The sequence below is a fragment of the Spermophilus citellus genome (assembly GCF_964194105.1).
Source record: "Spermophilus citellus genome assembly, chromosome: 16".
NCBI classification, from domain to species: domain Eukaryota; kingdom Metazoa; phylum Chordata; class Mammalia; order Rodentia; family Sciuridae; genus Spermophilus; species Spermophilus citellus.
Genome location: NC_138196.1, coordinates 69,763,700 through 69,788,643, shown reverse-complemented (window position 1 = coordinate 69,788,643; position 24,944 = coordinate 69,763,700). Strand labels below are relative to the sequence as shown.

The window sequence follows — 24,944 nt, the reverse complement described above, 5'->3', positions numbered from 1 at the left end:
ATCTCATAAAAAGCAGGGGTTTCTATCCTCATATCAGATAAAGTGACTTCAAGCCAAAGTTAATCAGAAGGGACAGAGAACATTTCATACTGTTTAAGGCAGTTAAATATCAATAAGTCATAAAAACCATAAATATTTATGCCCCAAACAAAGGAACATCTACATACATCAAATAAACTCTTCTCAAATTCAAAAAGCAAGTAGACCATAACACAATAATACTGGGTGACTTTAAAACACCTCTCTCACCACTGGAAAGATCCTCTGATCAAAAACTAAATAAAGAAGCTATAGAACTAACACATACAATTAATAGTATAGACTTAATAGACATATATAGAATATTTCATTCATTAATGACTGACTACACTTTCTTCTCTGCAGCACCTGGTTCCTTCTCTAAAATAGACCATATCTTAGGCCACAAAGAAACTCTTAGCAAATACAAAAAAATAAATAAATAAAGATCATACCTTGCATCCTATCAAATCATAATGAAATGAAATTAGAAATCAATGGTAAGATTAAAAATAAAAGCTGTGCTAACACCTGGAGACTAAACAATATACTATTCAATGATGAATGAATAGCAAAATAGCAGGGATTACATTTTAAAAAGTACTTAGAGGTAAGTAAATGAGAATAGCAAGACAACATATCAAAATCTCTGAGACACTATGAGGTCAGTGCTAAGAGAAAAGTTCATTGTATTGAACTCCTTCATTAAAAGAATAGAAAATCAACAAATAAGTAACCTAACATTATATATCAAAGCCCTAGACAAAGAAGAACAATTGACACCATAAGCAGTAGAGGACAGGAAATTGTTAAGTCAGAGCTGAAATCAATGAAATTGAAACGAAACAGACAATTTAAATGATCAGCAAAACAAAAAGGTGGTTCTTTGAAAAAATAAATAAAATTGCAAAACCCTTAGCCATGCTAACAAAGAGAAAACTCAAATTACTAAAATTCAGGATGAAAAATAAATCACAACAGATGTTACTGAACTGCAGATGATAATCAAAACTTATTTTAAAAATTTATACTCTAATAAAATAGAAAATTGTAAAGATATCGGCAAATTTCTAGAGACACAAATTGAATCAGGAGGACATAGAAAATTTAAACAGATCAATTTCAAACGATGAAATTGAAGACTCCATGAAAAGCACACCAACAAAGAAAAGCCAAGGACCAGTTGGATTCTCAGCCAAGTTCTACCAGGCCTTCAAAGCAGAACTATCACCAAACCTCCTCAAATTATTCCATGAAATAGAAAAGGACGGAACCCTTCGAAACTCATTCTATAAAGCTAGTATCACCCTAATATAAAAACCAGACAAAGACATATCAATGAGAGAAAACTTCAGACAAACATTCTTAATGAACATAGATGCAAAAATTCTTGATAAAATACTCACAAATCACATACAAAACATATTAGAAAGACAGTGAATCATTATCAAGTGGGGTTCATCCCAGGAATGCAAGTTTGGTTCAACTTACAGAAATCAATAAACATAATTCATCACATTAATAGATTTAAAGATAATAATTACATGACTATCTCAAGAGATGCACAAAAAGCATTTGACAAAATACAGAATTCATTTATATGCAAAACACTAGAAATCTAGGGAGAGTAGAAACATACCTCAACATTGTAAGAGCTATATATGCTAACTCCAAGGCCAACATCAGTCTTAATGGAGAAAAAATGGAAGCATTCCCTTTAAAAACTGGAACAGGACAGGGGTGCACTCTTTTACCACTTCTACTCAACATAGTCCTGGAAACACTAGCCACAGCTGTTTGATAGAAGAAAGAAATTAAAGGGATACAAATAAGAAAAGAAGAACTCAAACTATCCCTATTTTCTGATGACATGATTCCATATTTAGAAGACAAAAAAATTCCACCAGAAAATTCCTAGAACTCATAAATGAATTCAACAAAGTAGCAGGATATAAAATTAACATCTATACATGAATTCCATTCCTATACATCAGTGATGAGTCAACTGAAAGAGAAATTAGGAAAACTATCCCATTCACTATAGCCTCAAAGAAAATAAAATATTTGGAAATCAATTTAACATAAGAGGTGAAAGAGGGGCTGGGGATGTGGCTCAAGCGGCAGCGTGCTCTCCTGGCACGCCTGCAGCCTGGGTTCGATCCTCAGCACCACATACAAACAAAGATGTTGTGTCTGCCGAAAACTAAAAAATAAATATTAAAAAATTCTCTCTCTCTCTCTCTCTCTCTCTCTCTCTCTCTCTCTCTAAAAACAAAAGAGGTGAAAGATCTCTATAATAAAAAATACAGAACACTAAAGAAAGAAATTAAAAAAGACCTTAGAAGATGGAAAGATCTCTTATGCTCTTTGACAGGCAGAATTAACATTGTCAAAATGGCCATACTACCAAAAGTGTTATACAGATTCTGATAACCTTCTTTACAGAAATAGAAAAAGCAGTTGTGAAATTCATTTGAAAAACTAAGAGGCCTGGAATAGCCAAAACAATCCTCAGCAAGAAAAGTGAAGCTGGAGGCATCACAATACCAGACTTAAATTATACTACAGAGCTGTGACAACGAAAAATGGCATGGTATTGGCACCAAAACAGACATAAAGACCAATGGTACAGAAGACACAAAGACCAACCCACATAAATACAATTACCTCAAACCAGACAAAGGTGCCAGAAGCATACAATGGAGAAAAGATAGCCTCTTCAACAAATGGATCTGGGAAAAGTGGAAATCCATATGTAATAAAATGAAATTAGACCCCTATTGCTCACCCTGTACAAAATTCAACTCTAAGAGGATCAAGGACCTAGGCATTAGACAAGAGACCCCTTACCAGAAGAAAAAGTAGACCCAAATCTCCATCACGTTGGCTTAGGAATGGAATTCCTCAACAAGACTCCTAAAGTACAAGAATTAAAATCAAGATTCAATAAATAGGATGATATCAAAATAAAAACTTTTTCACAGCAAAGGAAACAATAAAGAATTCGAGGAGAGAGCTTACAGAATGGGAGAAAAGCTTTGCCACCTGCACCTCAGATAGAGCATTAATATCACCACAAAACCAAATAACACAATCAATAAATGGGCAAAGGAACTGAACTGGTACTTCACAGAAGAAGAAATACAAAAGATCAAAAATATATGAAAAAATGTTCAACATCACTAGCAATTAGAGAAATGTAAATTAAAACTACATTGAGATTCCATCTTACTCTAGTCAGAATGGCAATTATCAAGAATACAAGTAACAATAAATGTTGGTGAGGATGTGGGGAAAAGGTACAATCATATATTGCTGGTGAAACTGCAAAATGGTGCAACCACTCTGGAAAGCAGTTTAGAGATATCTCAGGAAACTTGGAATGGAACCACCATTTGATCCAGTTATCCCACCCCTTGACTTAAACCCAAAGGTCTTCAAATCAGCACACTATAATGATGTGGCCATATCAATGTTCACAGCAGTTCAATTCACAATAGCTAAGTGATGGAACCAACTCAGATGCTCTCCAATATATGAATGGATAAAGAAAATGTGGTACATATATACAATGGAATATTACTCAGTCATGAAGAAGAATGAAATTATGGCATTTGCTGCAAAAGTGGATGTAACTGGAGTCTATCATGCTGAGTAAATAAAGCCAATCCAAAAAAACCAAAGGCATGTTCTCTCTGAGTCACAATAGGTGGTGGGGGTGCAGAAGGGAGGAGTGTAAATTCACCATATTGGACTGGGGGAAGTGGGAAGGAGGTAGGGGGAATGGGAATGGAAAGACAGTAGAATGAATCACACATAACTTTCCTATGTTCATATGTGAATATACAATCAGTGTAACTCCTCATACACAACCACAAGAATGGAAAGTTATACTCCATGTATGACATATCAAAATATATTCTACTGTTATGTATTACTCTAAAGAAAAAATTTTAAAATGCAAAAAAAAAGTGGACCTGGGTGGGACTTTCTGGAAACTTCTCTGAGATTTCCAATAAAACTGCTGTGCAGTAGAGACACGTTGTCCTTCTCCTAAGACCACCCACTTTCTCCCTGGAGAGTATCCCCTTTCCCTTTTCCTATTCCTTCAATAAACTCATTCCTATCTCATTCCTATTCTTCTGAGTGACATGTCTGAAATCTTTCTGACTTCATCACCAGAATCAGAGTTTAAAGAAGGGTTTTTGCACCACCTCAGTTTCTCAAAAGGACCCAGCTTCATAACAAGAGGATCCTGTGGCCAACAGATCACCTGGAGAAGACACTGAGTTTCCTTCATTAACAGTGTATTCATGCATACAAATAGTAAATACTCAATAAGTCTTAGATGGGTGGATGAACCTTTCAAGTGTTAGAAAAAAATAATGATATTGAATGGGAAGAAAAAAATACACAATAACGAACAATTCAGTTGGAATCCAGAAGGCTGGATTCCAGTGTTACCACTGTATCTGTAAATTTGGGGGGAATATTTTGATATACACACTCTGGAGTTTATTTTTATTTATCTGGAAAAAAAGATAAGTTTGGTAGCATTTGATTTAACTTGTCACCAGACTCTGAAACTGAAGCTCATATCTGCCTCAGAGACGATACCTACGGGTTTTACTCACCTGTTGTGCTTTTCGCCATATTCTTCATGTGGACGGCTCCACCACCTTTCTAAGCTGATCTGAAATAACACTACTGCACCCTGCCTCCCTAGCCTACTGCTCAGGTTTACATGCTTCATGAATATAGACACTGTCTGAACTTACCTACGCTGCCTTCTCCTATGAAAATGAGGTATTTGAGAGACAAGTGCTTTGCCTCTGTCCTCTATTGAAGCCACAGTGTCCGCAGCATGGCTGCTACATGACAAGTCTACAGTGATTTGTGGGGTGAAAAAAAACCTTATTTAGATGAGATGATAATCTTACTCCAGCCTGTACTGTTCAGAAAAGGGTCTTGTGTTTAGTTGTAATAATTGCATTTTGAGAACACCATTGTCAAACTAAATTGTTCCCCAAATTTAGACAACCGAGATCTATAAAGAAACTTGAAACAATTTTTCTTTAAAAATCTGTTTCAGATGGGTATGCTGGTGTGTCCTAGAAAATAGAGATTTTGTACATTAAATTTAGAAAATTGGAAGTATTTGGAGACTTGATCTGGGATAGATCAAATATAATCTATGTAGCACAGAAGGCACAAACTAGAATTAAAAGAATATTGAGTTTCAGAGTCTGGTGACAAGTTAGATCAAATGCTACCAAAGAGCCGCCTCCCTGAAAAAAAGTCCATGATTATTATCCACACAAAACCCACAGAAGATCGGGGAGGCGGTTGTATGGTGTATAGCTAAAGTGTAGTGCTTGACCGTGGACGAGATGATCATGTTACAGTTCCCATTCAGGTGACCTCTGTTACTGTAGGTTCCACAAAGCCAATGCTAATGGAGATGTTGTCTCTCCAAAGGGGATCACAAATGGTGACAAAACCAGAAAGTGAGCAGGGGAGAGAATGAGGCAGGTGTTTGAGATTGACACACCAGGTAGGTGAGCTCAAATGAACAGAACCAATGTCTTAAGATGTCATCTAACATTTTCCAACCTTCCAAATGCAGCATTTACATATTTGGAAAGTAAATATTCAGTGCCTTTTATATGGTTGTTCAAATTCAAAATATTGAGGTAAATAGTGACATGTGAAATTAGCCAAGAGAAAGAGCATTTGCAAAAGGATTTTGAAAACTGCATTTGAAATTGTTTGATTTTTACAAATCTGAGGTATGCTGGACTTTAAAGTATTATATTTATTTATATTGCAAGGCCTATTTGTACTAAAAGCTCCTTAGATGTATGTTTTAAGAGCTCTATTAGGTATAGAAATCTTAAGGGGCTCGATTTAGAAGAATTAAATTTAGTCACTATCAGTGTAATTGTTATGGTTGTAAAGTTAATTTAGCAGCTGAAATTAACCAATCTAGCAGTGGCAAAGATGATTTCTATATGTAAATGTGGTATTAAAATAGACTGTCTTATCCTTTCCAAAAAAAAAAAAATAGCATGGCAAACATAAAATCTGCATTTAACTTCTTCGGAGACGATCAGGACCATCTGTACACACTGATCAAGTGTGAAGTCAGACTCTATAACCCAAAGATTTAACATATATATATATTAAAGGCCACCATATCAGTTTTCCATTATTATACAATCAGCTACCCCACCCCCCAACTTAGTAGTTTTAAACAATTACTTAGTTCATGATTCTGTCATCAGCTGGGTGCTGGTGGGTCTAAGATACCCTCACTCCCATGTCTAGTGACTGGCTACTTTTTGGCTGGGGGACACAATGACAAGACTCATGTCTTATTGTTTAATAGCCACTCTTACTTCTCTTACTTATTTGCTTCATAAGAAATTTAAGAGAGTAAAACCTATCGGCTATCGTTTTTCTACTCTTCCATTGTCACATAGCAAAGTCACATAGCAAAGCCCAGAAACTGTGGGAGGACACTACCAAAAGTCTAGAACGTAAGGAGATAACAACAACGGGGCCATTACTACAAGGAATCCACCACAGCTACATAGCACAAACCAAGGTAAAACCACGTCTTCACAATAAATAGTGACAATGACCTATTTCAAATAATAACAAATAAGTGTTCTGAGAAAGATAATGAGAAACTAGATTTCACGTTATGCAAGATGAAGATCCTGTCCCTCTTTTTCACCAATATTCTTAGTACTTAATCCAGTGTCTGTCTCATTTTCATACATAAATATTTTAAATGAAAAGAAATTTTCCTGTTTATGGTGTAGGATGCTAAAACATATGTTCTGTCTAGCCCAGTGGGGAAAAGTAGGGTAACACCATGGTTTGGAGCGTGACCTCTGGAGTCAGACTGCCTGGGCTTACATCCTGGCTCTGCCTTTTATTAAGTTTGTGTCATTAGAGAAAGGATCACATCCTTTTGGGATTCTAAATTGCTGACTTACAGAATGAAGATAAGGAAAATACCCATTTGTGGTGATGTTAAAGATGGCTCCCAAATTATTAGTCATCACTTGTTTTCAAGAGGCAGGTTCTCTGACACCCCCCTCTTTTGAATAAAGTGGGATTATAACTATTTTAAGCAACAGGTCTGTTGAAAATAATGCTGCATGACTTCCATGATTTCCTCATAAAATGTAATGCAACTTAGCTTTGATTGTTAGAACACTCTCGTCTGGGAGCCCTGAGCTTCCATTCAAGAAATTTCACCATCTAGAGATCGCCATGCTATGAGGAAGCCAAGTGACACAAAACAGTTATGTGTGGAAGCTTCAGGTAACAGTCTTGTTCTTGCATTCTTCCTAACCTATGCTCCAAAACACTGATTGAACAATCAGATGACTCCAACTGCTGATTTACTTTACAATTTTGAGTCACTACCATGGGGGTAGTGAAAAACCATCCCTGTTATACCTTGCCTAATATTCTAAAGAACAGAATTCATAAGCATTGGAGTGTTTGTTTTAAGCCACTGCAGTCTGAGGATGTTTGGTATATGGCAATAGTATTTATAACAGAACTGTGGCACCTGGATAAAAAAAGGTATTGCCCTAAAACCCAAAATATGTGCCTTGACTTTGAAGCAGAAACTGGAAGGACCTCATGATGGTTGATTTTATGTATTGACTTGACTGGGTCACTGGGTGCCCAGACTTTTGGCCAGATATTACTCTAGGTGTGTCTGTGAAAGTGCTTCTAGACAAGATTAATAATAGAATTGGTGAACTGAATAAAGATTACCCTTGTTAAGGTGGACTTCCCTCAGCCAATCTGTTGAAGATCTGAACATAACAGAAAGCCTATATAAGAGAAAATGCCTCCTGCCTCCTGCCTCTGGACTAGAAATACTGGCTCTTCTTGGCTCTTTGTCATCCTGGTTTGGGGATTGAATTTATACCATTGGCTCGCCCAGGTCTCCAACTTGCCAACTGCAGATGGTGGGACTCCTCAGCCTCCTGGAATGCATAAGCCCATTCCTTACAACAAATCACACACATACACCTCCTCTTCCTGTTTTCTCCAGAGAACCATGACTAATATAGACCTTAGAGAGACTATAACTGAGAGTTGGATAAACCTAAGGGGACTATTGACCCAAGGTCAGAAACCTGAAGAGAAATTGTTACAAGAGGTTGAACAATGGCTGATCATCATTAATGGTAAAAAATTTACTAGTGTGCTTATTTTGAGCAACAGGTAAGGGGGTTATTGATCAAGAGACTGTACATGATAAAATACAAATGGAGATAAGAACTGAGAGAAAAAAAATCTAAAGCTTTCAAACAAATCAAACAAACTGTATAGGAAATAAAGGAATCCTGGACTTACTGTGTTTAAAATTTTTTTTTTCTTTTTATCTAGTTTCTCCCAGCAGAAGAGTTTCAAATTAGGAAAACAGCTCCAGGCAAATATCAATTCCCTGTTCCTCTCAAGTAAAAACCTGGAGTTAACATGAAGTCCAGGGAATGACTGTACAAAACTTCCTGCAAGAGCTTAGAAAGATTGGAAGTGGTGGGGCCGGGGTTGTGGCTCAGTGGTAGAGCACCTGCCTGGCATGTGCTAGGCACTGGGTTCTATCCTCAGCACTACATAAAAATAAATGAGTAAAAGAAAGGCATTGTGTCCATCTACAACTAAAAAAAAATTTAAAAAAAGAAAGATTGGAAGTGGTGCCTCAAACCCTTTCAAAGACACAAGAACCTTCCAAGGATTTTGTCTGTCTTTTGATTTTTGTACCAGGGATTGAACCCAGGGATGCTTAACCACTGAGCAGCATACCCAGCCCTTTATATGTTTTATTTTAAGACAAGGTCCCATAAATTTCTCAGGACCTCGCTGAGTTGTTGCAGATGGCTTTGAACTTGTTGTGCTTCCCTAGCTGCTAGAATTACAGGCACGTATCACCGTACCAGGCCAAGGATCTTAAGAATATCCTGGTAAGTCTCTTTTTTGAACAATATAAATTGATAATTTTAAGGGTATGGAGTCCAGTAGCCCCACAGGAAGCCAAAGTTTAGAAGAGTTGACCTTACCAAGACTTGTGGGTATGAGTTTTGTCTAGTGAAGTGCATTAAACATTGACATGTAGAAAATCCATGAAATGTTCACAGACACTGGTCAGCTTCCTGCCATTGGACTTGCCATCATTTTAAGTAAGAGGCAAGCCTGAGTGTGCTTCTCATATGAACCACAGGTCATATGTTATGGTAAAGAAATAATACGTCAGGGGAGGAAGCATGAGGCCTGGGGCAGAATCAAGAGCATGAGAACACTGTTTAGGGGAGGGAGGAATAGACCCTAGTTGGGGCAGGGAGGGAGGGGATGGGGGGGAGGGGAGAACTTGAAACAAGTACCCAGCTGGGATTCAGAATTTGTATGCCTCAGCCACTACTGGATGTCTTCTATTTGCCTCCTGTTGAATAAGAATGTCTCTGGAGGTCATCCAACATGGGAAATGTGCAGTCAACAGACAGCTTGTCTCTCTACTTCAGAGGTCTTCAGACAGAAGTACTATACCAGAATGTACCCAAGAGGCCTCACCTGCACCTGGAAAGTTTAGATGATAAGCTCCCGGGTGACAAAATGAGGTGAGAGCTCAGAGGTCTTGGGGGAGGCAGTAATTGTATTTTTCACCCCGGATTGCAAAGGGATATGTTCCTGTCCGGTGTGTACTATGGTGCTTTTAAAACAAGAGGACAAAATTTTAAGATTTAAGTTTTGGGGCGATTCTTGACAATGGCAACTGGAAATACGATTTCACAGAGAAGTTGTGTGAGTTAATGTGAAAAGCATATAAGATAATTTTTTATGGAACAGACAGGAAGTATTCAGTAATTATCAGCTAGAATAATAATGATTCTGATTATAAATACATGAAATTTATTTTAAAATTTATTACTAGTAGGGTTGGGATTAGAGAAAAACTGCACTTACCTTCAAAGCACATACATTTAGCAAGTTAGTCAGGGAAACTGTCTTAATGCTGTTCGCCAGGAATGTAGAGCAGGAAACCTGATTAGTAGCCAACACTTACATATTCACATTCAAAGCTACTAATCCCAGGATTTCTATAACTCGAGGCACCTACGGGAAATGGCCACTTCCCTTGTCAACTTCAAACAGAGCAGAGACGGCTCCCTGGACACCCTCTATAGAGTTAACTAGTTCATCAAATCAAGTACCTCATATTCGCTGTTTTAACTCAAATTCAGCACAGTGGTTTTTTCCTTAGGTCTTCTACTTTCCAAAAGTCATTTAATTGACACTACAAGTACTGATATCCCCAACGAGTATCAAAAGAGGAAGAGAGGAAAAAAAAAAAAAAGAAGAAACTTTTCACAGAGCACTTCATATAGAATTGAGCCAGGTCAGTACCTGTATGTTCCACAATAAAATAAAGCATTATTGTGAAGTTGAAGACTGAAAGACACTTTATTGTGATTTATAACAATGAAAAAAACATAATTTTGCCATTTCCCTTAGTATTCAAATATTCACAAAATAATTTCATGCACATAAACTCTCAACGAACTTCTCCATTTGAAATTATTGATTATTTCAGTTTTCTAAGCACAGCCTATTCTTCATAAAGGCCAAAGAACTGGTAAAACAAAAGCCAATCAAGAGCATTACTACCATAAAGATGAAGAAAAGTAAAAAGGCAGATCTAGATAATAGATATTTCCAAAAATCAAATATAAAATCCCTTTATGAAATATTAAAAAATACATAGCATAAAGAACTAGATAAAACACCATTAAAATAAAAGATAGTATGTGTTTCTCTACAAATCATCACTCTAAAAAATTTCTTGAATCTATAAAACTACGAGAATGGACTCAAGTCAACAAAGGAAAGACATAAAGCTAGGCTTCACTTACCTGAGGCAAACACATGGTCTTCTCAGGTAGAGGTCAGTCTTGGCAAACTTTGAACAGCAATGAGTTAATTTTTTATTAATATTATAATTATAAAGATATGATGTACAGAGCCATGAAACCTTACAGATTTCTTTTATCACAATAGAAGGTATTAATTAATGAGACATTTCTAAGAATAACAAAATATGTTGATAAAAATGTAGGCAACATAGGGAATTAATTGCTTAATGATGTTTATTTTGTTCCACAAAATCTTTGACACCTTAAAAACATTAATTCACTTTAATTCTCCTAACAGTATGAGGTAGTCCATATGTATGTATGTATGTATGTGTGTGTGTATAAATAAATATATATATATATATATATATATATATATATATATATATCACTGTTTTACATTTGCAGAAACCGAGGCACAGACATGTTAAATATCCTCACTGAAGTCCCACAGGTAGGGGATAACAAAGCCCAGATTCGAACCCCATCAGTCTCCCTTCAGGTACAGGCTTTTAACCATTCAACATAAGCAGCCATGTAACGGGTCCCAAATTCCTTCTTACTCAGAAGCATGAAGTTTCTCTTATACACTCACCAGACTCTAACAGAATGCCTGAGCCAGATGGTAGCCCTGACAGTCAAAGGTGAATCTTTTTATTTTAATTATTTATTTGTTCTACTTAGTTGTACATGACAAGAATGCATTTCTATTCATCTTACACAAATGCAGTGCAATATGTCAATTTTCTGGTTGTACATGTTATAGAGATGCACCATACGTGCAACCATACATACACCTAGGGCGATGATGTCCATCTCATTTCACCATCTTTCCTGTCCTCATAAGCCCTTCTCACCCTCCACTTTGCCCAATCCAAAGTTCCTCCATTCTTCCTACCCCACCCCATCATAGATCCGGATTCACTAATCAGAAAAAAACATTCAGATTTTGTTATTTGGGGATTGGCTTATTTCACTTAGCATAATATTCTCCATCTCCATCTATTTACCTGCAAATGTCATAATTTTATTCTCTTTAATGCTGAGTAATATTACATTGTGTATATATACCACAGTTTTTTTTATCCATTCATCTATTGTTGGCTATCTAGGTTGGTTCTACAGTTTAGCGATTGTGAATTTAGCTGCTATAAACATTGGTGTGGATATGTCACTATAGTATGCTGATTTGAAGTTCTCTGAGTATAGACTGAGGAGTGGGATAGCTGGGTCAAATGGTGGTTCTATTCCAAGTTTTCTGAGGATTCTGCACAGTGCTTTCCAAAGTGGTTGCACCAATTTGTGGTCCCACCAGCAAAATGTATAAGTACCTTTTCCCCCACACCCTGTTCAATCCTTAGCAATAAAAGTAAAGCAGGAGGCATCAAAATAACAGACTTTAATTATACTACAGAGTGATAGTAACAAAAACAGCATGTTATTGGCACCAAAATAGACATGTAGACCAATGGTACAGAATGGAAGACACAGAGACCAACCCATATGAATACAGTTATCTCATACTAGATGAAGGTGCCCAAAACACACATTGGAGAAAGGGTAGCCTCTTCAACAAATGGTGCTGGCAAAACTGGAAATCCATATGCAGCAAAATGAAATTAAACCTCTATCTCTTACCATGCACAAAACTCCACTCAAAGCGGATCAAGGACCTAGGAATTATACCAGAGACTCTGCACCTAATAGAAGAAAAAGTAGGCCCAAATATTCATCATGTCAAATTAGGCCCCAAATTTCTTAACAAGAGTCCTAAAGTGCAAGAAATAAAATCAAGAATCAATAAACGGGATGGATTCAAACTAAAAAGCTTCTTTTCAGCAAAAGAGATAATCATTGAGGTAAAGAGTGAGCCTCCGGTATGGGGGCTCAGTATGGCAAAATTTTACCACACATACATCTCTAGAATATATAAAGAACTCAAAAAACTTAAGACTAAAAAAACAAACAACCCAATCAATAAGTGGGGTAAGGAACTGAACAGACACTTCTCAGAAGAAGATACGCAAGCGATCAACAAATATATGAAAAAGTGTTCAACATCTTTAGTAATTAGAGAAATGCATCTCACCCCACCTCAGAACGGCAGTTATCAAGAATAGAAGCAATAAAAAGGCAAATCTCTCACTCGTAATTGGCTAATTATAAACAGAACTGCATCTTCTAAAGCCTGAATGAACAGTAGTAGTAATTTCACAGTTAAGTTCATATCGAAAGTAGTTCTAGGTTAAAATAAAACATATTTCTGCAATTTAAGTTGTTAAAGCTGAGCCACTTGATAAGTTTATAATTCTGAGTAAAATTGGAGAGCAAAACTGTGTTACAGATCTAAATCTGTTCAACTTTCAGTCACTGAGCATTTATAGTCACACACCACTATAGGGAGCTTATTGAAGTGTAAGCCTGCTTGGCTTTACAGGCAGGCAGAGTTACTACCTGCACAGAATCAGACCACGTGTGAAATCACATAGCTGGCTCCTCATTAACAAATTTGTTTTTCATATCTCACCTGAGGCTTCACTTTGTGCCCTGTGGCATTGCACGTCCATTGCTCTCCTGGTGTCAATTTTTTCCCCCCAAGAAACTCTTTTTTTCTTCAGAATGACACCAAAAGTCACCATGAATGCAATGTCCTAAAGAATGCAATGTGTTACTTCATATCAGAAAATGTGTGTTCATTGCTAGTGGTGAAGAGAACCCACTGAAGTTTTGTCCCATTTCCTTTTGTTATCCAGATGTGCACAATTTAATGAATAATCAAGATTAAAACAAAACAAAACAAAACAAAAAAACGAGAGGCTGATACCCAGCATCCATGAGCTCTGTGTCCTTTTCCTCAGTCTCCTTTTTACTCTTTTTTAAGAGCAAAGGCTTATCACCTATCCTACCCTCCTGTCACTCCTCTTTCAATTATTTAACAGGGTTGCAGAGACAGGAAAGAGAATGAGTATTGAACAGATGTCATTTCTCATCATCACCAGGAGGTTATGAAGGCTGCTGCAAGTGGCTCAGGGTGCTTTGCCTGGGAATGAGCTGGGAAAAGCAATGCTGAAGCTGTGACCCTTCCCCTTCAGCAGGCCCTGGAATGAGGGGATTCCAGATCCACTGTCCGCATTCTTTGTGATGTAAAGAATTGACATTGCAATGCAATGTTGGCTAATCAGCAAGTTCTAAAAATCCTGATTAATAAAACATGCAGAGCTACACCTGCTTTTCCCATGCTCCAAGACTCTTCTGCATCAAGATCTTTGTTCAACTGCCTTCAAACACAACCATCGCAGAGTCTCATTAAATCAGCCATGAATTCATAATAAATTTTTTTAGAAGAGTCACATCAAGGAGGAATTCTACAATTTACCTGCCTAATTAAGGCCACAATTTAAAAAAAAGAAAATACTGACCAGGATGTGCCAGCAATTACTAATTGTTATCATTTGATAGTCAATAAAATGTGTTATTCAGTCTTACTTATTAATGCAATTACCCACAACATCTGTTTTAAACAAGAAAAATTAATGTGAATTATGCTAATTTCATTGCTGAAAGCAAATAATAATATGGAAATTTTCTGGTTTTCATTATGTGAAAGTATTTTAACACTATTAGCATACTCAGTGGAATTCATTCTAAGCACATGGGACTCTAATACTCAATTTAGACTCAAGATAGTTGTTGGAAAGTGCTCTTTGAGAGAAATGAAAAGGGGTATTAGCCTTTCTACCCCCTGGCATTCTCCCTGTAGTGTCAGACTCACACCTGCTGAAGATGCATTTCATTTGGTTAATACAGAGCATTAACCTGTATGCTTGGGTTAAATGTGCTCTCAGTACAGGTTATCCATAAATTAATGTTTGTGATGACTTCACACAGATCCCAGATATTTCCAGTTTCAGGAGTCAGTTATTGCCCAGGAAACAAAGCAGGAAAATATCGCACTTGGCAAAATGTCATATAGGGCCCTATATGCTGTAAGTGATAAACATCCAACCTGAAAAAAAGAAAGGCTTAATCATAAAGGACATATTGAATTATTTCATCTGATTTTACAATTCCTTAGCTAACACTATAAAAAGAAGCCAAAACTATCATTCAAAAGTTAGAAGTTACAGGGATTATATTTTTGTATTATACTTTAGTGCCTCAAAAAATCACACCAAACCCCAAATGCAGTAATGACAGAAAGCACAGTAGAGTGATAGTCGAAAGATCTGTACTTTTTGTCCCAAATTTACCACGAACCTAATTGTGTGGCATTGGCAAGCTCATAATTTTCTGTGAGCTTCCATTGAGAAATTAAGATAAAGAATTTTTGAGGAATTGTCTGATTCTTGGGATACTTTGTTTCTACAAATTTTGCTTAAGAAACATGAAAAGTTCAAGGTAACTTAATTGCAAAGAAAAAGTACAGGATTTGAAATCAGAATGACCTGAATTCTAATCTCAGCTCCAACCCAGAGATTTCAAGCTTTCTTCTTTTTTTTTGGTAAAATTTTTTTCCAACTAAAAAATGGGAATTACTAAATCTATACTTTATCCATTATGTTCAAAATGAAGGCATATATCAAAAATCCCCATGGGCTTTCACTTCACTGATGCTTCTGAAGAGATTTCTAAATAACAGATCTGCAGCTACTTTGAGAGAAAGAGAGAGGGAAAAAAAAATGGCCCAGTGACCACAGTTGGAGAGGGATATCCTAAACACAAGGAAAAGAAGGTTAGCATAATTTGGTGGGGGTAGGGGATGAAAACTCTTAAGTACAGAAATATCACAATATAATCAAAGTTGTAAAAGATAAAGCACATATAAACATGGGGGGTTGTTTTTATCCTCCCAAAACTTCAAAATACATTCATCATGTAGGTCAACCTGAGAGTGAGAAGAGATCAGAAAGAAAGGGTTCATGGCCTTTTCTCCTCTTCCATAACTTCAATCATCTCAAATCTGATGACGAACACAGTAGCATTCAGAGCAAGTGGCAGTAGCACCTTAGTGTGATCTCAGGTGTATCCCCACATTTGAAACAGTGAGTCTTAGAGACATTTGCTTGCAAATCCTGCAGAGCTATAAAGAATGCATCCTAGAGTTTAACTAAATACTAAAAATTATACAATTATTATAATTTTCAGATAGAGAAGGAAATTAAGTTACCCCAAGAGGGCTAAGAATTTGATTAATAAAATCCAATATTCTTGTAATAGACTAAAGTCTTTTAGGCCCAAATCTCTAACATGAATTAATTACAGCCTAATAAATGGTATTACCATAGCTAAAAAGGAAGGAAAGACTGGATTAATAGAAGTAAAATGGCCCACTTTGCAAAGTAGGCAAATGAGACCTAAGGAAGCTAAATTGTCAGTCTCTAACACCAACCAGAGAAAGAAATCTGGAATTTTAAACTCTTTAGAGCAGTATCTTCCCCTGTGGCTTTCCCAAGATCAAGGTTTTCCCAAAGGATAGGTGAATCGTCTCCCATCCAAACCATTTCATTTCCCAACTGATTCTATACGCCTAAGGAGAATCTGACTAGTAATTCCCTTTCAGAATTCTCTAGAGCTTCCACTCAAATATTCCATCACTAATTTAATATGTCTCCTGATATAAAATTATTAATTTGACCAATTGCATTTTGCTAAATTAACAGACTGACGTCTCTCCACTTCATGAGATATTGAAGTGATTGAGGTAATGGTTCAGGTTGCTTCAATAAAATCTTGGTTGTGCTAATGAAGACTATGCCTTGGATGCAAGTGTGAGGCACTGTCCTAGGAGTGCCCAGGGAACCTGTGGAGCTGGTGCCCCTACCCACGTGCATAATTTCATAATACCAGCTTGACCCAAACAGGGTGTGTGTTATCTTGTTTTTGTGAAGATTCTAGGGTTGTTAACCAAAGAGATAATTACAACATTATGCCATACAAAATATGTCAAAATCTATCAAAATATGTCAAAATCTATCAAAATATGTCAAAATCATTAAACTTGAAGGCAGAAATATTATTTTTTGAAGTTTAACCTATTTTTATAGCCCAGATATTCTGGATTGTAGCAATCATTAATAAATACTTTTTTATTATTTTCTTTTTTCCCTTTAAATGCTTAAAAAAACACAAACAAAAACCCTGATGTCAAGTTAATAATTTATTCAAGAGTCTTTAAGTTTCTTGTGGAATAGAAATCAATTTGGCTTACATTTAAATTATCAAATTTCAATTCTGAGAATAGATCATACTGTCTCTGCACATGGATTCTTTGAGTAACTTCAAGACAAGAAAAAAAACTATCAAGGAAGCTTACAAGGAGGATGTTTCTCATTTGTGCAACAATCAGGAATTATCCAGATAGTTAAAAATGTTTTACTTTTAAAGGGAACCATCACTTAAACTTAGAGAAACCATTGTATAATACTAAATATTTGTATTGCCTTCTAGCACATAGGGCACATGTTAATTTTTCTACCTTAAAAGTCATTTATCATTCTTTTAGATTATTTATTCATCAAAAGAAGCAATTTAATGGCCATGGGATTTAATAATATGTTTCAAACATGCTTTTAATGAGAAACTTTAAACTCCATCCTATAGAAAAAACAAGAAGTATTTGAAAGTTTAAAAGTGCTTCCACTTCTGACAATCAGAACTATATATCTTTTTAAAAGAGTATGTAGACTGGGAGTTTCCTTTCATTTTCTCACGATGAACCTGATTTTTCTTTAAGAATCTCCCTCTGACTCCCACTGGGGAATATTGTTAGCCACTTGGCTAAACAGATACTCTCAGGGACAAGCTTCTATACTTATAGTAGGGAGGGGAAATTGCTGCTCTTTTAAGACTGTTAATGTGCCTTAATTTTTTTGTTTGTTTTAGATAAGACTCAGAGAAATTTATAAGAAACCATCCCAAATCAATGAGTCTCTCTGTCTGCCATTTTGTTTTGAACACATGATTTATGATCTCAAACTGAGAATGTTCAGAAGTGTGCCCACCTCTATATGCAGTGATCAGCCTGAGCTTTCTTTGTGCAGGTTGATCACTATTTTACAAACAGGTTACACTTGGCTCCAGTGCTTTCCTTACTTACAGCAAGTAATTAAAACTGTCTCTTCTCTTTAATCTCCTGGTTGTTCTTAATGGTTTTTCACTTACCAAGAGATGTACCCACTGGGTTCTGCCATGTTATTAAGCTGTTGTTGCCCTGGAAAGAGTTGGTGCTCATATAAGGAGACTTTGAAAGTTTCCTGAGGATGTTTGAAGATGTGGCTTAGTACTAATATCTGAATAAAGATTGAGGCTACCACCAGATAAACTGGCTCACATCTATAATCCCAGCAACTCCAGGAGCTGGGGTAGGAGGATTGAAACTTTGAGGCCAGACTTAGCAAATTAATAAGGCCTTAAGCAACATACCAAGTCCCTATCTAAAATAAATAAATAAAATGTATGAAGTTTTCTTCAGTAATTGTTAAATGTATCTAAATATTTAGAGCATGAGTGACTTATATATAACTTTTATAAGAATCTTGCTTTTAGCATTTCATATTTCTTTCAAACCTAGCCAGTATCCCCTGTTCCTCTTACCCTGTACCAATAAACTTGCTATTTCTTTGATATTCTAATAATCACATTACCAAGTCATAGGAAGACACATAATACAGAGAATATTTCCAGTTAATTTAAAGCTGATAAGTTTCTTTACCAAGGATATTTTATTCACCGAAACACCTGATGTACTTATGACAGGGACGTTACTGAAGGAATGGTATCTCTTGCACTAAGTTAGTCAAGAAACTCTGCTCAAAGATGTCTACAAATTCTATCCACTTCAGTAACTCATTGTTCTTGAATGACATTTTTTAAAAAACAGTTCAAATAAAATAGAAAGAGGATGTAAATGTCTTTTGTCATTTGAAGTCAGTCAAGTTCAACATTCTGCCCCTCACAGACTCTCCTTGACAGACCATTCCTATTACCTTCATTTGTTTCTTTTTGGCAGGAAGAGGGGAGAGTGGTGTTAAGTATGTTGCTTCCTCTGTCCCCAGCACCTACCCTTGAGAAAAAAAGATGAACATACAGACCAGGAGGTGGGGACGGCTCAACTCCTACAAAGCTAATGACACCTGAGGATGAGGCCATAGCTATGCTAGAGATAAGAGGATTCCAGTTCCTGGCATTCTATCTCAAGCTCCCTATTAGGGAAGTATGATAATACCTGAAATATTTTCACCCAATATCCCCGACTCTGCTCAAACACTTTCTTAAAAACTCGAAGTGAGTTCCCAGCATCTGATCTTTAAAGCACATTAACTTACAACAACAGCTGTTAAACTTCACTACAAAATAAAGCTCACATGTATTGTTGAATATTATGGCTTCTGTTAAGTTTCAAATAATGCTTTTTTTTTTTTTTTGGAAAGAATAAAATACACGTGAACAGACATCAAACGAGTAGTACACCTGCATGCACTATGAATGAATGGAGAGCAGCCAATCCTAGGGGGCACCAGTTCCTGCTGTATCCTCAGTGTTACAGCCTCCCTGGCTTCTCTTTTGCTTTGTTATGATATTTTCCAACACTTTAGTTTCATGGGCAGTGGGTAAAATTAGGAAGCATCAACAGTTCCACTGTCTGAAAAGGGACAAAGCAACATCCACAACCAGCCCAGGGGACCCAGGTTGCACCCCATGAGCCATTCAGTCAAAAGTGACTCTGTAGATGGTTAGAAAAAGAATCAGAAGTTTTTATCTGTTAAACAGCAAGTATTCTTCTCTATGGATTTGATTCCTGCCTTCATTCAGGAAATAGGGGTTGTTTCTTTTGTCCCTGTTAATTACAAATGTTTTCCCTTGGATCTACCTTTCCGAGCTGGATTCCAGCTGCTCTTAAAACCTTAGACAGGCATCCTGTGTGCAGAGAGCTATGTTGGCTACAGTGGCTTGGTTCTCTTATTTTGGCAAATCAAACCTCCTCTTACCTCGACTTCCTTGTTCTTCTCTTTGTTTCTGCCCATTGAACTTCTCCCATTGCTGGCAGTCTCCCGAGCAGGGATTACGGAAATCTGGTGGAGGGGCATATTGGCAGGGCTGCAGGTTGCCAATTCCTGATTGGATGCCTTATCTCTTTACTCGCCCTGAGTAGCCCACCTGCACAACTGTTCATATCCTTGCTTTGTCAAGCCCAGGTCTAAATAAAAAGGGAGGAAAAAAAAAGTGTTTGAGACACTGTGCAGCAGCAGCCAGGGTCTTCCAGCCAAAACGTCAAGCACACTGAAAGGGGTGTTTAAAAGAAATGCAAGAAGCAAATAATCCAGGGAGTATTGCATTCTCAAAAGGACAATTTACTGCGAGTCATAACTGCACTGCTTTGTCACTGGAGCACCCCCTCTCCTCTAAGAGCATTGTGGGAGACAATTCAATTTCTATGGTACCTAATAACTGTCATGGAAACCAAGGAAACCTAGGTCTCTCAGGCCCTTATTAGCAACTGCTTCCTTTAATGGCAAGGACTCCCGCTTTTGCAGCGGCTGCCACTTTGGCTATTGTTTCTCCCCCATCCCACCCCACCCCGGATTCCCCAGGAAGCTACTAAGCACCCAGAGACACTGCATCCTGCTGACTAGGTAAATAAGCAGAAGGCTGAAAAGCTTAGTGTCCTATTTGGAGCCAAATCTCTTCCATGAAAAGCTCCACTAGCTGACTGTGTCCTTCATGCATCTACAATAATCTGCTTAGGTCAAAGGATCTGTCTTGAAGTGAAGAGCATCAAATCAAATGAAGTGGGGAGAGAGAGAGAGAGAAAGAAGGAGAGGAGAGGAATATTGGGAGTGATTGCGAATGTTATTCTGTGGCCTGTTGAAAAGGATTTTAACTGTTCACCCTGTCTGCCTTACTAAGACATCTGCAACAGGAGTCTCAGGTGTCAGTCACTCGGAAGCACAGATCTCTACTCTCAGCTTTATTGGAACTCCCCAAAATATACTTGTTAGATTCAATAGCAGCTCTTGCCTGCTTTTCCAGGAAGAAAATCGACTCTGCTGAGGACTTTAGCATCCTCTCTGTAGCGTTAAACGATTTGGAAAATATAAATGGAAAATCAGAATTTCTCCCTTTAAATTAAAAACAAAGCAAAACAAACTTTTTAAACAGTTCGATCTCTCAGTGAAGTGAATTTTTATATACATTAACTTTGTAAAAATTGTTTCCCCTCCTGCAGTTATTTCCTTTCTGTAAATGAAATAGAAGATCTTCAAAGCAGTTTCTAATTGCAATGCATCTCTAACCATCTTCTTATTCCACAACAAAAAAAAATGCCATTTCCAATATGATGTTACAATTGGCTCAAACTCAGGATAGAGAGAAAATGTGAAAAAAGATAAGTACTTTCATTGGTAATAAAGCCAAAGGTTATAAATATAAAGACTGCCCCCAAAATCTTTTGTCCAGATGTTTGTTTGTATTCAAATAAATTCTCCAATGCATTTTCAAGATCTGTCCAATTGTGTGTTCCTTTTAACTTAAATTAGTCACCTTCACATGGCTTTCACCCCTATCATCCATTGGGCTTTTCAGGAGATTCTATAATACACAGATAACTTGTGACATACTTGTATAGATTCTGGTCCAGCAAGGCATATACCTGAGCAGACAGTTTTTAAAACAGTCACAGGTGACTTGCACAAGCCAATTCTGAGATTCACTAGAATATCTCAGTAAAATAATCTTGGCACAATAAGTTAATTAAAGTTTGTATTGCAGAAACTCTCCTGCTTTAGAATAGTTACAAAAAAAAAAAAAAAAAAAAAAGCAGGGAACTGGGCACCCTACAGGTGGCGTTGGTTCATCTTGTCCTAGCTTAAAAAGTGTATTTGTGAGATGCAAAAACGTTAATGAAGAGCTTAGAGATAACCTTTTCCAAAAATGCCACACCCACTGTTAAGTTGATGATGCTAAAGGTTTGCTATGGCTCAAGGATCACATCTGTGAGCTGTACATGTGAAAGGAACCTTTCCTCTCTTGAAAAAAAGGGATGTTAAGCCCTTTATCTAGAAGGACTGTCTTAATTAAGAGAAGGTTGGAAATAGAAGTCTGTAAATCTAATAGTCTGTAACAAAAATGTAAATCATAAAGCTCTTTAGAAGAGGAATACTGTCAGTGTTTGCAACCATGAAAAGTTCCATTAAAAGCCAAGGCAGTTTTCCAGATAAAGTTAGACTTCAGTACTTTTGTGTAAAATATTCATTAAAGTTACAGGAAAGGAGATTTTTAGCTTGAATTGACTAAGTGGCTGTCTTAATCCTGTACCTCATTATGCATGTGAGGTTATCCTTTGTTTACTGTGAGATTTTTTCAAAAGTAAGATTTAAATTTTAAGTTAATTTGAGTTATATGGCTGAGTTATTTCAATTACCTTTCTTTTATCCTAAAATTTAGAATATAAATTGAATTTCAGGAAAAGGATATTTATTTCTTAGACTATTTTACACACTAAAGAAAAGGAGGTTTGTTAGATCTATTTAGGTAATTATTCTGGAAATAAGAAAAAATAATAAGCAGGGTATACTTGAGAAATATCTACCTACATTGTATTAGGTATTGTGAAAAAAATGAGCTTCTAAAATTTTCAAATGGTATCAGTGGGAAAATTCTTTGTGTGTTCTACTACATCGCTGCTTTGGAACCCAGGACTTACACATGAGCTATGTCAATGACTTGCATTCATCTAATTCTTTTCCTCAAGCAGCTTCCCAAGTGCTTGCCTAACAAAGTAAGAAGTCTCTGGGGTGAATCCTTAGGCAACGAGCCAAAGCTGAGAAAACTGTGCAGACATGTGTTTCTCCTGTGGGAGCCCAGGCCATCCCCTGCAGTTATTAAACCTAAGGAGTAAACCAGGAGCAAACAAAGAGCCAGCAGGTACTGGCCACCCTACAGAGAAAAGTGATCAGCTAACTGTGTCTGATACAAAGCCATTCGACCATACCCAAATTTCTAAACTTGATTTTTGTGGAAACTGTGGACTCTAAGTGCTATTGAAACCTACCCAGAACATTCATTCTCCACCTGGACACCATTCCATAGACAAGTCTGAATTATACTTGTTTTGCTTCCACATTCTGACTTCCAACCTGCTGGTTCTGTGCCTGCCTCTGGCTCCTGAATTTGGCATTTACAATTGCTAACTCTAAAGAGCTCAGCCTCCCGCCCCAAGACATTCTGATTTGATGCTGTTCCTTGCTCTCAGTAACCTGAGTTTTAAAAGGAAAACAAAACAAAATAAGTATCTTATAATCTAGCTTATGACCCCCATCAGTCTTAGCCACCTTCCAAAAAAAAAAAAAAATAGGCTTCTTAGGGGTTTATTTGGATTGTAATTAAACAAAAGGGAAATATAGTATTAGGTAAAAACAAGGAACCAAGTAAGAATCTGCTAATATATTAAATGAAAAGAATAATCGTTCTTTTCAACAAATATTTATTAAGCATCCTCTGTTTTCTGAACCATGTTTGGAGGGAGGGGCCCAAAATTCTGTGGGAAATTTTGTGGCACAATCTCTGTAGTCAAGAATTTCACTCTGTCATTAGAGAGATGTCATTAGATTATTTACTTACGTAGGTAAGTCAGTTTTAAAAATTACAACATATTGTAATTTTTAATTCTACATTATTATAATCGTAATTCTACATTATCCTCCAAACATTGTAAATAATGTTTGGAGGATAATGTAGAATACTGTATGGAAATGTCAAAGAAGCTTTGAGCACCAAGAAATCACAACAGGTCTAAATAATTCAAGAAAGTCTTAAGGAGCAACTGGAGCCTGGGGTGGGCTTAGTAGAGATGAGATGATTAAGTCATTTCAAGGCACAGCAGCGAGTGTGAGACTGACAGGTGGGACTTCAGGATACTATTTTAAATAGCATAGAAAATATGTTTAAGATTTTCAATTGATTTCAACCATGAATGGTCATTAGGATGTGATGCTGACAGATACCTGGGAGGAGAGAGGGAAGAAACCAGGACTAGGACAGCAAAGCAAGGAAATGTCTATGAAAAGCAATGTCAAAATTGTAAATGTCTTGATACCAGAAGAGAAGTGATGAAGTTGAGACCTTTAAATGGTTTCTAAAAATAGAAACAAGGCACTCTGAGCTGGGGAAAGGATATTTCATAGCAAATCCCTGGTGAAAGGGAGGAAGTGTGGATTGAATGGGTTTTCAATGTGTCATCGCACAGGGCATTTGACAACTGCTACCAGAGGTTACTGGGAAGAATATATGCGAAGCTATCATCACACAGAAATATTATGGCATCTGGTAAAGGAGATGGAGAAAGGAAATGGAATTTAAAGGCTACTTTTACTAGGGAAATGATGAAAGATAGTTATCAGCGTTAGGGGACAATTCAAACCAGCTCAAATGCAAATAATGAGAAGGGAAAATAGTAAAAAAAATGTTTGGTTCTGTGTTTATCATGTGTAATGTAACGTAGCACTTAAAAATGGCAGGTTTCTTACTGGGTTTTGTCTGATTCTTGGAATCCAATTGTGATCACATTTGGTATGTACCAGTGTCTTTGTAACTAGAAGGACATCCTTTTAATGTCATTCTTTTTGCCTCTGAAAACTTTGAGAAGAGTTGGATGATCACCCTTCAGCTCTGAAGACTGAAGAATGGGTCAGACGAATCCTCAAGATCCTCAGTTCTACTCTCTGAAAAGTATTGGTCCTAATTTTGGCCACATCTGCTTTCTGAGGTTGGAACAGATTACAACATAGCCAAGTAATTCATGCGGTCTTTTAAAGAATCAATAGCAATCACCACAGTCACAAAATGTGTGATAAGTACAGCAGGCATTAAAAGAGCCAGTTGTACTAGTTTGTATAGTTTGTATTCCTTATATTACATTCATGACAAAAGAATATCATCAAAAACAAAGACTCTCTATTAACATCACGGGATTGATGTTAGTTCATTTCT

At 36.8% G+C, this 24,944-nt stretch overlaps 1 protein-coding gene across 1 annotated transcript in view; it reads right to left on the bottom strand.

Moving 5' to 3' along the window:
- Positions 1–24,944, bottom strand: part of MARCHF1 (membrane associated ring-CH-type finger 1) — a gene marked incomplete at its 5' end in the record, with an annotated part of 738,150 nt that overhangs the window by 401,412 nt on the left and 311,794 nt on the right. Inside the window, one exon of the mRNA XM_081268945.1 lies at positions 19,946–20,154. Coding sequence (XP_081125071.1) covers positions 19,946–20,044 — 99 coding nt within the window. The remainder of the gene's footprint in view (positions 1–19,945; positions 20,155–24,944) is intronic.